The sequence below is a fragment of the Heterodontus francisci genome, chromosome 12, assembly GCF_036365525.1.
Source record: "Heterodontus francisci isolate sHetFra1 chromosome 12, sHetFra1.hap1, whole genome shotgun sequence".
NCBI classification, from domain to species: domain Eukaryota; kingdom Metazoa; phylum Chordata; class Chondrichthyes; order Heterodontiformes; family Heterodontidae; genus Heterodontus; species Heterodontus francisci.
This window is the reverse complement of record NC_090382.1, coordinates 51525233-51542569: the sequence shown is the minus strand read 5'-3', so window position 1 is coordinate 51542569 and position 17337 is coordinate 51525233. Positions and strand designations below refer to the sequence as shown.

The window sequence follows — 17337 nt, the reverse complement described above, 5'->3', positions numbered from 1 at the left end:
CGTGCAGAGAGATCGACCGTTGACATGCTGTTCTCCCTTCGTCAGATACGGCATTTCTCCTGTGAACAACAGATGCCCCTCTACATTGCTTTCATTGATCTCACCAAACCCTTTGACCTCGTCAGCAGAAGTGGTCTCTTCAGACTACTAGAAAAGATCGGATGTCCACCAAAGCTACTAAGTATCATCACCTCATTCCATGACAATATGAAAGGCACAATTCAACATGGTGGCTCCTCATCAGAGCCCTTTCCTATCCTGAGTGGTGTGAAACAGGGCTGTGTTCTCGCACCCACACTTTTTGGGATTTTCTTCTCCCTGCTGCTTTCACATGCGTTCAAATCCTCTGAAGGAGGAATTTTCCTCCACACAAGATCAGGGGGCAGGTTGTTCAACCTTGCCCGTCTAAGAGCGAAGTCCAAAGTACGGAAAGTCCTCATCAGAGAACTCCTCTTTGCTGACGATGCTGCTTTAACATCTCACACTGAAGAGCGCCTGCAGAGTCTCATCGACAGGTTTGCGGCTGCCTGCAATGAATTTGGCCTAACCATCAGCCTCAAGAAAACGAACATCATGGGGCAGGACGTCAGAAATGCTCCATCCATCAATATTGGCGACCACGCTCTGGAAGTGGTTCAAGAGTTCACCTACCTAGGCTCAACTATCACCAGTAACCTGTCTCTAGATGCAGAAATCAACAAGCGCATGGATAAGACTTCCACTGCTATGTCCAGATTGGCCAAGAGAATGTGGGAAAATGGCGCACTGACACGGAACACAAAAGTCCGAGTGTATCAGGCCTGTGTCCTCAGTACCTTGCTCTACGGCAGCGAGGCCTGGACAACGTATGCCAGCCAAGAGCGACGTCTCAATTCATTCCATCTTCGCTGCCTTCGGAGAATACTTGGCATCAGGTGGCAGGACTATATCTCCAACACAGAAGTCCTTGAAGCGGCCTACACCCCCAGCTTATACACACTACTGAGTCAGCAGTGCTTGAGATGGCTTGGCCATGTGAGCCGCATGGAAGATGGCAGGATCCCCAAAGACACATTGTACAGCGAGCTCGCCACTGGTATCAGACCCACCGGCCGTCCATGTCTCCGCTATAAAGACGTCTGCAAACGCGACATGAAATCGTGCGACATTGATCACAAGTCGTGGGAGTCAGTTGCCAGCATTCGCCAGAGCTGGCGGGCAGCCATAAAGACAGGGCTAAATTGTGGCGAGTCGAAGAGACTTAGCAGTTGGCAGGAAAAAAGACAGAGGCGCAAGGGGAGAGCCAACTGTGCAACAGCCCCGACAAACAAATTTCTCTGCAGCACCTGTGGAAGAGCCTGTCACTCCAGAATTGGCCTTTATAGCCACTCCAGGCGCTGCTTCACAAACCACTGACCACCTCCAGGCGCGTATCCATTGTCTCTCGAGATAAGGAGGCCCAAAGAAAGAAGAAACTTACTTCAAATTGGATTAAAATATTTTCTGACTAACCATAGTAAATTACTTTTTGCACATTCAGAACTTAAGAACATAAGAAATAGGAGCAGGAGTAGGCCATTCGGCCCCTCGAACCTGCTCCACCATTTGATAAGATCTGAATGTGGCCTCAACTCCACTTTCCTGTCTGTCCCCCATAACACTTGACAGACACGAGAATCAAGAATCTATCCAACACAAACTTGAATATATTCAATGACCCAACCTCTACTGCTCTGGGGAAGCAAATTCCACAGACTAACTACCCTCAGAGAAAAAAACTTCTCATCTGTTTTAAATGGGAGCCCCCTTATTTTTAAACAACGTCCCCTAGTTCTAGTCGCACCCATAAGTAGAAATTTTCTTCTCGCATCCACCCTTTCAATTCCCCTTAGGATCTTATATATTGCAATAAGATCACCTCTCTAAACTCTAATGGATACAGGCCCAAACAGTCCAACCTTTCCTCATAAGATAACATCTTCATTCCAGGAATCAGTCGAGTGATCCTTCTCTGGACTGTTTCTAATGCAATTTTATGCTTTAAGTAAGGAAACAAAAACTGTACACAGTACTCCAGATTTGGTCTCACCAAGGCCCTGTACAGCTGTAGCAAAACCTCCCTACTTTTATACTCAATTCCCCTTGCAATAAACGACAACATTGCATTTGCCTTTCTAATCACTTGCTGTACCTGCAAATTAATTTTTTGTGATTCATGTACCAGGCGCCCTGATCCCTCTCTACTTGAGTTCTGCAGTCTCTCTCCATTTAAATATTCTGCTTTTCCATTTTTCCTACCAAAGTGGACAAGTTCACATTTTCCCATGTTATACTCCATCTGTCACATTTTTGCCCACTCACTTAACCTATCTATATCCCTTTGTAGACTATGTCCTCTTGACAACTTACCTTCCTACCTATCTTTGTCTCATCTGAAAATTTAGCAACTATACATTCTGCCCCTTCATCCAATTCATTGATCTAGATTGTAAATAGTTGAGGCCCCAGAAATGATCCCTGGTCACTGCCAGCCTGAAAAATGACCCATTTATCCCTACTCGCTACTTCCTGTTAGCTAACCAATCCTCTATCCATGCTAATATGTTACCCCCTACACGATGAACCCTTATTCTGTGTAGTAACCGTTGATGTGGCACCTTACTGAATGCCTTCTGGAAATCCAAGTACGCCACATCTACAAGTTCCCCTTTAACGACGTTGCTTGTTACTTCCTCAAAGAACTTAAATAAATTAGTCAAACACAATTTCCTTTTTAGAAAACTATGCTGACTCTACCTGATCCCAAGATGATTTTTTAAAATGTCCAGCTATAACCTCCTTAATAATGAATTCCAGCATTTTCCCATGAAAGATGTTAGGCTAACTGGCCTGTAGTTCCCTGCTTTCTTGAAGGGAGGTGTTACATTTGCTATCTTCCAATCCGCTGGGACCTTTCTGGAATCCACACAATTTTGGAAGATCACAACTAATGCATCTACTATCGCTGCAGCCACTTATTTTGGGACCCCAGGATGCAGGCCATCAGGTCCTAGGGACTTGTCATCCTTTAGCTCTAATAGTTTTCCCAGTATCTTTTCCCTGGTGATTGTTTTAAGTTCTTCGCTCCCTTTCACCTCTCGTTTTTCAAATATCTTTGGAATGCTTTTTGCGTCTTCTACAGTGAAGACTGACACAAAACACATGTTCAATGCTTCTGCCATATCCTTGTTACCCATTAATTCCCCAGATTCTCTCTCTAGAGGACCAACGTTCACTCTTTTCTATTTTAAATATTTGTAGAAAATCTTACTATCTGTTTTTATATTTCTAGCTAGCTTTCTCTCATTCTCTAATTTCTCATTTCTGCATCCAAGATCCACACAGGCTTCCAGCACCAGTGGATAGTGATCAGGACTAGACACCCAGGCTTTTACCTTCCCCAACACAGCATTGCCCACTCTCTTGTACAAGTACTGCTTTTTAAAATTTTCCTTCTGATTCTGCAAATCAAGTTCAGAATACTGTAAACAGATGTGATCAGTAGTTCAGCCTATACAAAGTGGTCGAGTGTAATATTTCCTTATTCTGGAAGTGTAGTGGGTTCTCCAGTAAGCAATTTACTGTGATTGGTCTACTCCTCCATGTACCTTTCAGTCCCTCAAGCCTATCCCAATTAGATCACAGCTGATCAGTACCTCCACTTTGCTTTGTATCCCTTGATACCCTTAACAAAAAACTGCTCAGTTTTGAAAATGTTAATCGACCCAGCATTCACAGCCTTTTGGGAGAAGAAAGTTCCAGATTTCCATTACCCTGGGTGTGAAAAAGTACTTCCTGATCAGGGTTAATTGTTAAATAATAAAAGATAGAGCTTTTAGTTTGTAAGAGATACAGGCTAATTATGTCACTGTCAGGCCAGTCATACAGGAAAAATAGGTACCGGATTAAAGCTGAACTGTGAAGTTGGGCACCAAACCTAGAAATTAGGCTCACTAACACAGCAATGAAGAGGATGGAGGAACCAGCTGCAGCCCAGTCACGATGATGGCACATTGTCAGCATCATTGCAATACATATTGCAATCATGAAAAGCTCAATTTGGCAGACACAGTACTCAGTCAGAGCTGCCTCAGCCAAGAAGTGACCTATTTTGAACTGGAAACCTCCTTCAATGATTAAACATTTCTCACACAAAAAGCAATATGATGCAGAAAACAAGGCAGTTCCTTAAACCACATCCTTGCCACGTGGGGCCCCAAAAGAGGAAGTATTGTACAGGGCTTTGGTGAGACCGCACCAGGAATACGGTGTGCAGTTTTGGTCTCCACATTTAAGAAAAGGTATACCTGCACTGGAGGCTGTACAGCAAAGATTTACTAAATTGGTCCCTGGGACGAGGGGGCTGTCCTATGATGAAAAGCTGAGTAAATTGGGCCCATATTCTCTGGAGTTCAGAAGAATGAAAGGTGACCTAATTGAGACATACAAGATTCTGAAAGGGTTTGCTAGGGTAGAAGCTGAGAGATTGTTTTTATTGGTTGGGGAATCTAGAACGCGGAGGCACATCTCAGGATAAGGGGACAATCATTCAGGACTGAGGATGAGGAGAAATTACTACACTCAGTTGTGAATCTTTGGTATTCTCTACCCGAGTGTTGTGGACGCTCCATCATTAGTCATATTTAAAGGCTGGGATAGATAGTTTTTTGGTCTCACAGGGAATCAAGGGACATGGGGAGCGGGCAGGAAAGTGGGATTGAAGCCCAAGATCAGCCACCATCGTACTGAATGGCAGAGCAGGTTCAAATGGGCCATTTGGTCTACTTTTGCTCCTATTTCTTGTGTTCTTATGTATTTCAATAGGAGAGATAGCATTCAATAATTTTTCAGGCAATAACACCTAACCTCATCAGATGCTTGGCTAAAGGAGACCATGGAAGAAGATTGCGCTGTGCATTTACAAGGTCCTTTGTAAAATTTGCAGAAGTGGTTGCTGTTTGAGGACACACAGGTGTTAAACACGACAGAAAAACAAAGACTTGCATTTATATAGCGCTTTACAAAATCTCAATGTCCCAAAGTGCTTTACAGGCAATGGAACACTTCTGAAGTGCTCTCATTGTACTGTAAGGAATGCAGCAGCAAATTTGCATACTGAAAGCTCCCACAAACACATTGCAATAATGACCAGATAATCCATTTCATTGATGCTGGTTGAGGGATAAATATTGGTCAGGACACTGAGGAGAACTTCCCTGTTCTTCCTCGGATCAGTGCCACAGAACCTATTACGTCGGCCTGATACAGTAGACAAAGCTACGACTGGTGTCTCATCTGAAAAGATAACACCTCTGACAGTGAAGCACTTCCTCAGTACTGCACTGCAGTGTCAGCCTAGATTTCATGTTCGAGTTTGCCACTAGGCTGTGGTTAACACTTATCTGAAGCAGCTAAAAAATGTTAGAACAGTTTGTTAATAAAGTGCTTTGTCCCCTTTCATGTGAGGAGGCATCTCAGAAATTGGGTACAGAACATCTCATTCAGAGCACATAAACAAACTTGACATTTTGAAAGTAGTAACTACTTGTTGAAAGTGCAATGATGGGCACTGGCCTCCTCTTGTGTTGTTTCATTCTCTGACTCTAAAACAGAAGAATTTTTTTTTTAAAAAAGGGAACCAAAATCTATTTTTCCGTATTAAGGTCCTGCCCAACCTCATATTCCCTGTGGCTGAGTGGGTAGGAGATCTACTTCAAAGTATTTTAAATATGTTGCATGAAGGCATTCAGTTCAGGTTCTTTTGAAGAGGAATTTCCCTGACTTGGGAGAAACACTTCCTCTCCCAACAGCAGTACAGCTGAAACTGAGAAAGCCAACAACTTTCTACTAATCATCTCAGGTACTTTGAAGAAAAGTTACTCCTGCATATGGGAGCATTTTTACAGAACCTCCCTTTAAAACTGGTTACTGCTGAATACACATAATCTGTGACCACAAAAGGTTGTTTGTGTAAACTTTAGATGCTTATTTTTGGTGCTCTGAAAATGTGTACGCCTCTTTCACAGGAGGATAGATTTAAAAGGCCATGAATGACCATTCAGAATTTATGTAGTTTGATGCCTGCATGTTACAGAAAATCTGAATGTTTTACTGTATTTTGCACTTGGTTTAAAAAAAGTTTAATTGTTTTCTTCCTTTAGACTTTACAAATGTGCAGACTAACTTTTCATGGAAACCTATCTGAAACGAGCAAATGCCTTACCAAGTTTAACATTGCCATCCTGGGAGAGTAGAACATTCCCTGCCTTCAAGTCTCGATGGATGATTTTCTGGCTGTGAAGGTAATCTACAGCTTCCAGCATCTGACGCGCAACAACACGGATCTGTGGTTCAGTCAGTCCACGATCCAATTCTGTGGAAGAAAATGCCACACAACAAATAAGAAAATTACAACTGAGGGGGGAGAATACCCACGAGCAAGTTGGAGCAGGTGGGGTCAGTTAAAAGAGGAAGAAGGAGTTGGGAGAAAAATAAATGAGTGATACGATCTTTGGCTTTTTGAGATGGATTCTTTACAGGAGAACCCTAACTTAAGGCTGGGGGACAACAGCAGCAGAGTGTTGATGCTGTTTAGCTTCTATCACAATACACCTCAAGATCCTGCACAATGGTGGTGGCAGTAGAAATATTTCTAACTTTAGAAGCACACAGCTGCTTTGAAGTTGGGACGAGAGGCGTAGAAAGACTTGTACAGCGGCTAGCGGGGTGTTGACATTGCGCGGTCATGAAGGAAGCTCCAGTGCTGAACAATTACAAAAATGATCGACTGTTTCACAAGATTGTGAATGCAGGTGATGTTCAATTAACTATGACCATTTCACTAAAATAAAAGCAAAATACTGCGGATGCTGGAAATCTGAAATAAATAAATGCTGGAAATACTCAGCAGGTCTGGCAGCATCTGTGGAGAGAGAAGCAGAGTTAACGTTTCAAGTCAGCGACCCTTCTTCAGAACTGGCAAATATTAGAAATGTGAAAGATTATAAGCTTATAAGCTTTCACATTTCTAATATTTGCCAGTTCTGAAGAAGGGTCACTGACCTGAAACGTTTACTCTGCTTCTCTCTCCACAGATGCTGCCAGACCTGCTGAGTATTTCCAACATTTCTTGTATTTATGACTATTTCACCTTAGTTTCAGGTTTTGGGGAGCCAATACAGTTTAAAGAGTTAGTCATTAGCCAACAGAAGCAGTAAAACTATTAAAATGTATATCTATTTTGACTTTAAATGGCTATCTGAATGCTTGGTTTTTAGAAACAGCAGCTGATATGCAAATTCAAAGTTTTGTTAATATTTAAAAGCTCAACATTTTATTCAGTGCTGCTATGTGATGCACAAGACTGAGTGTATGCGACAGGCAAGTTGCGACACACTTGACATCAAAAGCCATCATAGCACCACTTACAGATATAATTGGTTCTGGGTTATGGGAAAGGCTACCATGAAACTTAATAAAATGCATGTACCAAATTAAATATATGCTAGGGTATTGATTTTATATTGGTGGCATATTTGGGAACAGTTTCCGCCATTAAATCCCACTGTGCAGAGGCTTTAGAAGCTGATGTCAGCATTGGGAGGAAGCGACAAGTCTGGGGCCGGGGAGGCAGAAAGGCTCTTTGCAAGGCTTTGGGGGCCAGGAAGGGGGGGAGGGGCGATGGCACTGTTGCTCCAAGGATTCCAGAAAAACTTTTTTTTCGGAATTACATAACTACCAAATTTTCAAGCAACTAATTTTTCAAATATTGAAAGCACAAAATAGCAGTTTGCTTTTTAAATCTTAGACACAGAAAGCCTACCCAACATTGTTGCATCCACTGCGCCGCCAGGACAGAACTCAATCATAATCTTTAAAAGGAGAAAAGAAAACAAGATGGATGAACATTTTGGGTCAAAGGGAAGTTTCTGACAATGATATTTTATGCAAAGTTATTCCAGAAAACCAATTATATTCCTATTGGTGCTTCTCCTGCAGATAGTTTTATCAATCCAACAAACCATATCAGTAACCTTTCACTTGGGTGAGGTATAGTGCAACTCGAAAGCATCAGCTTCCTGATGATGCTATGCAAATTGATGGTCCTGTGTAAGGAAGGCCCATGATGCAAATTCACTTATTTGGTCTCCATTAGACTCTTTGTGAAAAGGATGAGTGTCAGGTTAATAATGTAATTCTAGCTTACACACCCGTGGCTGAGTAAACTGTTGTAAATTGTGCTAAAAAGCGCGAGTCAGAACCATGTTCCACAGCACAAAGAATCCTCTCTCAACAACTGAAGTAGGGGTCAGGAAAAAGGGTGGCTTAGAAAAGTTAACATTTAAAGACCATGCAACATTGCGCTTTGAAGAAATTCCTATCCAGGTGGCAAGGCTAAAAAAAAAAAGCATGGAATATTCCAGATGCAGAAGTGTGTAATAGCTGAAAGAGCAGCCAACTATTGTGGAGTGGAAAGAAGGGGGGCAAGGAAAAACCTGATTCTAGAAAAAAAGTGGGTTTGCGCTGCAAGAAATACTAATTATTAAAAACGTGAATTTTGAATCAGCTCATTGGAACAGGAGAAAGCAGTGGAATTTGGAGAGACAAGAGGCCTAGCGCTGGACGACGACTTGGACTTCAGCATTTGGAATGTGCTGAAGCCTGGAGGCAACCTAAAGAAATCAAGCCCAGAGATGGAGGAATGATGGGACAGAGGCTCGTCGTCAGAACTTGATAAATAACAGTGCAGGTAAGCAAGGCTGGGAAAGAGAAACAAGCAATCTTAGTAATGGAGTTGATAATAGGAGGAAGCAGCACTCAGGATTGAACAGAACTCAGCAAAATGTTAGCGGGAAACCAGTAAAACAGAAGTTTATACCTTAGCACCCAGAGAAATTTACAAGTCTCCATATACCCAATCTTTCTGGATGTTGTCTTTAGCAAATCCAACAAGATCAGAGTGGGGTGTCTGCTAGGTACATAAGGCCCATATTTGTGAAGTACCAGCGCAAACAGACAAACTGATACAAATATAAAAGCATCTAATGATGCTGGAAAACAGAAAATACTGCAAAAAATTTAAAAACATCATGGAAAGAAAACCTACAAAATACACCAGTCAACCAAGATCTGCGGAGAGTATTAACAATCTATGTTTTAGGTAGCTTACTTTTTATGGATATTGTTACGACCAGGTGAGAAAAGTGTCTAGGGTTCCCTTTCAGCCTGCACCTGGTCTTACTGTAACAGGGTTTAATTTTAACCATATTTTGAGCTCCCACTTGGTGAATCTTTGTTCACCGCTTTCCAATTATAAGAAAGAAATAAGCACAAACAGGCTTTCTTAGTTTTAAAGAAGAAAAGTGAAATTTATTAAAACTTAAGCTCTAATTCGGTTAACGCCTACAGATACAAGACACGCTAGCATGCATTTGCGACACACATGCAGATAGGGACAGAAAAGAGAAAAAAATAAAGTGGAGTGTTTTGAGGCAATATCAGAAGAGTTTCTTGTAGAATCCTTTTGTAGGTAGTTTTGGCTTGTAAGTAATTCTTGCTTTTCATTTGGGGCCCAGTATCCTTCTTAAACCTGGTTCACTGTAGGAGACTTTTCTCTCCTGGGGTTCATGTGTCTTCAATGGATTCCAAAGCTGGAGAGAAAGAGATGGGAGCAGACAGGAGAGAGATGTTCTCAATCCAGGAGCTTTCAGTCTTCAAACACACGGTTTCTCCAATTTAAAACTCAGTTCAAAACTCTGCAGCAGCCAGTTCGTCATGTGACTAAACTGGTCTGACCACGTCCGTTCTGTATATTGGGAGCAGGGACTGCTTCCTTTGTTCCAACACTATCTGCTAGTATGCAAAAATGTCTTACTGGATAGGGGCCTGGCCATTCCTTGTAATAGGCCCTCTTTTCTTCCCAGCAACAATTTGAAGTGTAATGTCCATGTGGCGAAATTAATGTGCCTCATTCTTGGCAGGCAGGGGTCTGCATGACAATATGTTTCCTATTGTTGGTGACTGACCCATTATGTTTCTAGCATTTATTGGTTTTCTATTGATGAGACTACATCAATTTCAGATAGGCTACGTGATGTTCAGTGGCTTGACTGCAGTTTGAAAAAGTAAATGCACATTGGTTCAAAAACAGGCATTTCCCACGATGAGAACTTCCTTGTATCAAAGCAGCAGCAAAGACCACAGTTCTGTGCTGATAAAAAAGGTTCTTTTTCCTTGCTAGTGCTAACAGAGCATGCCAAACATCCTGTTTTGTCAGTACACAGCAGCTACCAAACTAGTTACTGAAAGTGAAATTAGCATGCTGTAGTCCTAAATCATGAACAAAAAAAAAATCTCAATTATTGCATGCAAATCATAGTTATGAACTGGGCAAGATAGCTTGCAAATGCAGACTCTCTTTCCTGATGCTTTGCATAAAGGCAATTTAAAAAAAAAATACAGCATAACATATCAGTTCATTATAATTAGATTTTAGATGGTTTAAATCTTGACATGTCACCACAAAGGCTTGGCCTGCTGCCTACAGACAAAGGCAATTAAAGACTCATTCCAGTAAACAGGTTCCTACCTGGTTTACATCTAGTATGACAGTATGGCAAGCCCTTACACATACATTCCTGAAGATCAAACTTGATGCTGAGTTTACTCTGGTACTACTTAGTAAAATAGGTAAAATTTAATGACTATTTTGAACCTGGAAGTCAAGTTGTCAGTTACATCTACTTAACTAGAACCTTCACAACTTAAAACATTGCTCAATACAGCCCAAAGCCACGAGTAACTCAACTCTTTCCTCACTTGCGGCATTCAGTCGTACAGACATACTATTCCTTACATTTCTCAGCCTCCAAACACAACCCAATTCTGGGATACTGCTGGAAATAAAATATTCAATTTTCTTTGTTTGGAAGAAGAAATATTTGAAAATATTGGGATGAGGCATGCTTATGAGTACCAGACTACAGACATGCCACTGAGCTCCCTGGAAACAAGCCTCCTTCATCAATCACTTTTCTAACTGGTATCTTACCTAGAATGAACAATGAATCCAAAACAGATAAGCAAGCGGGGTTTATCACAGCCACATAACTGCAGAGATATTATTTCATTGGGAAGACTCTGCGAAGCAGTGGTAACCTTCACATTTCAGTCACCTGAAGTACATGCAATACAATATATTGATTAGTTGGGACTGCAGGTGACTGGCATTTGTGGACCAGCTTCCTCAATTTACATAGTTAAAACCAGAACTCTTTCCCCAATGTCATAACAATGAAACCAGCCAAATATGGATCTGCAATTCTGCCACTGGGACAATGGGATCAACCGTAGCAATATAAGTATAGCGCGCCAGCATACAGACACCATTTTCCCACAATCCAAACTTTTAAAAAAAAGTGACCATGTAGAAGCCACTTAAGAGCATTTTCAGATATTGGGGTAGGCAGCTACATAGGTGTCTGAAAATTACCAGCGTAGAAGCTGGCCAAAATTGGGTTGAGGGTCATCAAAACATGGATTTACTTCACTCAAAGCCAAGCCTGCAGCAAAGGAAAAACATAGTTCCTCTTAACAGAAGGATGGCTATCTTCCCTTGCTCTCCTTTTAACACCAAAATTATCCAGTGGCAACTTTAGATTTTTTACATTTTGAGGCTAGCTGATGGCACACTCAAGAGTAAGGTGCAGAAAACTCTCTCCTCATTTGACTTAGTCAGCTGCCCAAGGTCTGTGCTTGGGATACTGAACGCAGACAAAAAGCACTTTCAAATCCATTACCAGTGGTTTTCACCATCTTAGCATCCCAATAAAAACTGCCACAGTACTCCAAACCAGATACTGTGGAGAGTTGAATGCAGATAATGATGGGAACTTGACCCTTCAGCTTATTGACAGTAAGTGGAGTTACAGCAATCAGAAAGGGCTCCATGCTGTGCCCTCAAGCATTAATCAATCTTCCAGAAAAGTCAGAAACAAAAAAAAAAATCAGCTGAATTCCTGGACATAAATACAGACAGTATAGAAATGAGCACTGGAATCTCCCACACAAGCAACAGCACAGATGTCCTAGGTATCATACACAGAAAGGCTACAAATGTAAGCCAGCTGGTACTTGCTAGCTTATGGTGCTTATTAATAGAACTCCAATGCAGTAAAATTCAAACAACCTTGTCAGATACTGTACTTATTTCTGCGGGAAATGAACTATATAATCTTTGCAGCAACTTTAACGCAACACATAGAATTCAAAGCAATGCAAGGAATCGAACACAGTTTATTGCAGGTAAATGTACACCACAGTTATATATGCAAATTGGGCCATCATCTAAGTATTGATGGCCTGCAAATCTGAGGATTTGACTTGCATAAAAATATAGGCTGTCTTTTTATGGTACCTCATCATTTAAAATAAGATTAAACTTCACATACTGAAGTAATACTGAAAGCAGTACCAAAATTATGGCAATGGAGAAACTGAGCAGCTATATCTTTCCAACAGCTTGGAACACTACAAGACCAAAGTGCTCACTGGATTCAGCTGTCGAGAAAACATTGAGAAAGTATGCAAGCTTCTGCTGATTCCTTGCAGATGGTGTCCAGAAGACAGCTGCATGTTAGCCCAGTAAGTGGCCCCTGCACAAATCGGCAACTTATATTTTCCCCTCAAGTTCCTGCCCCTCCAGGCAGGGAGGTTTATAATTCCAATTTTATTTGCTATCATTACATGTGTTATTTGTCTGTCGATTTTTTTTCCCACGTCCCTTCTTTCCACAGAGAAGTAATCTTTTACTCCCCATCGCTGGGATACCAGACATACAATCCCAACTGAAAACAGAGAATGCTACAATTCAGCCTTCTGTTCAAAATTCACATCTGTAGATCCCCAGGAACTGTGGAAGGGGTGGGGGAAATAAGCAGAGGCAATACATATTTCTATTCATGAGAGCCTTATTCATTGATAATGTACATAGAACAAGAGATGGTATTGGCTGCTGCCTTTATTCCAAGATATTAAGATGGCAGAAAAAGATTTATCAATATGAATGTGGAAAACATCTGTCGTAGACTTGGGTTTGCTTAAAATAAGTGGTCAAAAGTATTAAGCAGATTTAGGAAAACACAAATCAGTTTGAGATCTAAAAATATCAATTTATGCAATATACTGGTTTTAAGTCCAGTAAGTTCTGTGACAGAAAATGTCTAAACATCAACTTGAAAAACCTCAAAGATGCTTTGAAATAATTAATTTATACAACTGGAATAATGTAGCTCATCTGTTAGACACCCATCATAGCTCATACTGAGAAGTATTGATTTTCAATGTGAACCTCATTTTAAACAAAATTTAACTACTGCAAATTTGGGAATGTGATTTGTATAGGATTTTACAGTACTTCACAAAATAAGTCAAAGAGAATGGACAGGTGAAGGGGCTGGGAAAAAAAAAACTTGCATTTATATAGTGCCTTTCAAGACCGCTGGACAGCCCAAAGTGTTTTACAGGCAATGAAGCACTTTTGAAGTGTAGTGACTGTTGTAATATAGGAAACAGAGTAATCAATCTGCAAACCACAAGCTCCCACAAACAGCAACGTGATAATGGCCAGATAATCCAGCGAAAGAGAAAGAACGGCAATATAGTTCGAAGTCAGGATGATGTTGATGAAGTGGAGGGGAACTTGCAGGTGGTGGTGTTCCCATGCATTTACTGCCCTGGTCCTTCTAGTTGGTAGAGGTCACGGGTTTGGAAGGTGCTGTCTAAGGAGATCTTGCAGATGGTACACACTGCTGCCACTGTGTGTCAGCGGTGGAGGGAGTGAATGTTTGTAGATGGGGTGCAAATCAAGTGGACTGCTTTGTCCTGGATGGTGCAGAGCTTCTAGAGTGTTGTTGGTGCTGCACCCATCTAGGCAAGTGGAGAGTATTCCATCACACTCTTGACTCGCGCCTTGTAGATGGTGGACAGGCTTTGGGGAGTCAGGAGGTGAGTTACATGCCGCATGCTCGTGCAGCCACGGTATTTATATGGCTACTCTAGTTCAGTTTCTGGTCAATGGTAACCAGCAGGATGTTGATAGTGGGGAATTCAGCAATCATAATGCCATTGAATGTCATGGGGAGATGGTTCAATTCTCTCTTGTTGGAGATGGTCATTGCCTGACACTTGTGTGGCGTGAATGTTACTTGCCACTTATCAACCCAAGCCTGGATATTGTCCAGGTCTTGCTGCATTTCTACACAGACTGCTTCAGTATCTGAGTTGTCGTGAATGGTGCTGAACATTGTGCAATCAGCGAAAATCCCCACTTCTGACCTTATGATTGAAGGAAGGTCATTGATGAAGCAACTGAAGATGGTTGGTCCTAGGACACTACCCTGAGGAACTCCTGCAGTGATCTCCTGGAGCTGAGATGATTGACCTCCAACAACCAGAACCATTTTCCTTTTTGCTCGGTATTAGAGGCCTGCTCAGGTCGGAAAAAAGGAACCCAACCGAACCACAGCAGACCAGAGCCTGACCCAGCCAGAGTCCCTCCGATTTAGCCCCGGGCCCGACCATCCCTTTACTTACCTTCCTGACACAAAACCTACAAGAAGCTGCAGCGCATGTGTGATGACGTCATAGTGACGTCACTCGCTCAGAGCACAGACTTAGTTTGGTCCCAGACTCCCAACTCAGGTTAAGTTTTTTAAAAATTTCAATACTTACTAGCAGAGCACTTCGTGTGTGTCTGGCCCAACCCGACCTGGACTCGGCCTGACCGGAGCCCAAATGCCGGACCCTACCCGACGACATGTGTCTGGCTCGGGTCCCGTTGGGTTCGGGTCAGGTAGCAGGCCTCTACTAGGTATGACTCCAGCCAGCGGAGAGTTTTCCCCGATTCCCATTGACTTCACTTTTGTCACGCAATATATTTAATATATAATTAATATATTTCAATTAAAATCAACAATACCATTGCGAAGCATCCAAGCCAATAAGTTTAATATCCATGAGGTGGAATTCACTTTTACTGAATGAGAATCTAATAACTCTTCCCCCACATCACTGATAAGAAAATTTAAATCCATTACTTCTTGTATCACATTAAGGCAGTGTGGAGAAGAAATGAGCCCTTACAGAATTCAAATATTCACAGCAGATTTTGAATAAAACTGCATAATGAGAAATATGCAATACCGTCCTATGAATCCATATCAAATACAAAATGGCAGGAATGCCCACTAAACTTATGACTACATTTTACTGTTTCCATCCTAAGAACATTCCTGAAACTTGTTAATCATTTGTTCACACATACATTACTGCTTATGAACTTCACGGTGTGCTACTGCAGGTTCATTGTTTAAACATGGTTTTTTCAGGGAGGTTATAAATAATTTCAGTCACTGGCCCATGCTTTTTTTTAAAAAAAAAAACAATGTAACCTGAAGATAAAAGTTTGATGAAACCTGCAAATCAGAAAACACCTCTTCTTTCCAAAGATAAAAACATATGCACAGTACACAGTGATGTTGTGCTTTTTAAAAAAATTTGTTCATGGGATGTGGGTGTCGCTGGCTGGCCAACATTTCTTGCCCATCCCTAATTGTCCTCAAGAAGGTGGTGAGCTGCAGTCCATGTGGGGTAGGTACACCCACAGTGCTGTTCGGAAGGGAGCTCCAGGATTTTGACCCAGCGATAGCGAGGGAACAGCGATATAGTTCCAAGTCAGGATGGTATGTGGCTTGGAGGGGAACTGTTGAAGGAGCCTTGGTGAGTTGCTGCAGTGCATCTTGTAGATGGTACACACTGCTGCCACAGTGTCCCAGTAGCGGAGAGTGAGAATGTTGAAGGTGGTGGCTGGGGTGCCTGGATGGTGTCAGCTTCTCGAGTGTTGTTGGAGCTGCATGCATCCAAGCAAGTGGAGATTATTCCGTCATACTCCTGACTTGTGCCTTGTAGATAGTGGACAGGCATTGGGGAGACAGGAGGCGAGTTACTCGCCGCAGAATTCCTAGCCTCTGACCTGCTCTTGTAGCCACTGTATTTATGTAGCTGGTCCAGTTCAGTTTCTGGTCAATGGTGACCCCCAGGGTGTTGATAGTGGGGAATTCAGCAATGGCAATTCCATTGAACATTAATGGGCGAAGGCGAGATTCTCTCTTGTTTGAGTTAGTCATTGTCTGGCACTTATGTGGTGTGAATGTTACTTGCCACTTATCAGCCCAAGCCTGGATATTGTCCAGGTCTTTCTGCATCTGAAAACTGATTGCTTCAGTATCTGAGGGGTTGCAAATGGTGAACACTGTGCAATCATCTGCGAACATCCCCACTTCTGGCCTTATGATGGAGGGGAGGTCATTGATGAAACAGCTGAAGAGGGTTGGGCCTAGGACACTACCCTGAGGAACTCCTGGGACTGAGATGATTGACCTCCAACAACCACAACCATCTTCCTTTGTGCTAGGTATGATTCCAACCATTCATTCCCATTGACTCCAGTTTTGCTAGAGGCTCCTTGATGCCATACTCGGTCAAATGCTGCCTTGATGTCAATGACAGTCACTCTCACGTCACAGAGTTCAGCTCCTTTGCCCATATTTGGACTAAGGCTGGAATGAGGTCAGGAACTGAGTGGCCATGGCGGAACCCAAACTGAGTGCCAGTGAGTAGGTTATTGTCGAGCAAGTGCTGCTTGATAGCACTGTTGACAACCCTTTGACAATCACTTTGCTGATGATCAAGAGTAGACTGATAGGGTGCTAATTGGCTGGGTGGGCCTTGTCCTGCTTTTAGTGGACAGGACATACCTGGACCATTTTCCACATCCCCGGGTAGATGCCAGTGTTGTAGCTGTGCTGAAACAGCTTGGCTAGGGGCGCGGGTACTTTTGGAGCACAAGTCTGCACACAGTACTATGCTGTCAGGGCCATAGCCTTGCATGAACTGTAAATAATTAAAACAGAATGTTATTTACAGGTAACCAAATTTAGCACTCTCTAAAATGTAGAGGTGGTTTGCTTATTCATCCCAATCTGATTATCGTGAATCTCTTCCCAGAGTTGAGCTCGTCTTGATGGCTCCTCTGAGATTCTGATGACTCAGAACTCTGGTTAGCATGTTCTTCCTCTGTGCTCGTAACCTCTGTACATTCATCTTCAGATTTTGTCTTTTACTGCATCCGCGATGCCACAGGGTTGTCACATGTACTGTTGTCGTCATGTATCTTTCTAAGCTGGCTCCAGTTTCATCAGAGAATCACACCATTAGATGTCTGGACCTCATATGATCTAGGCTGGTCGCATATTCTCACAA

The 17337-nt window shown here is 42.2% G+C and overlaps 1 protein-coding gene across 2 annotated transcripts in view; it reads right to left on the bottom strand.

The window, feature by feature from the left end:
* Positions 1–17337, bottom strand: part of stk10 (serine/threonine kinase 10) — a 112589-nt gene that overhangs the window by 56790 nt on the left and 38462 nt on the right. For both annotated transcript variants that reach the window (XM_068043407.1, XM_068043408.1), the window contains exons 3-4: positions 7841–7889; positions 6242–6391 (exon numbers count right to left, since the gene is read on the bottom strand). In XM_068043407.1, coding sequence (XP_067899508.1) covers positions 6242–6391; positions 7841–7889 — 199 coding nt within the window. The remainder of the gene's footprint in view (positions 1–6241; positions 6392–7840; positions 7890–17337) is intronic.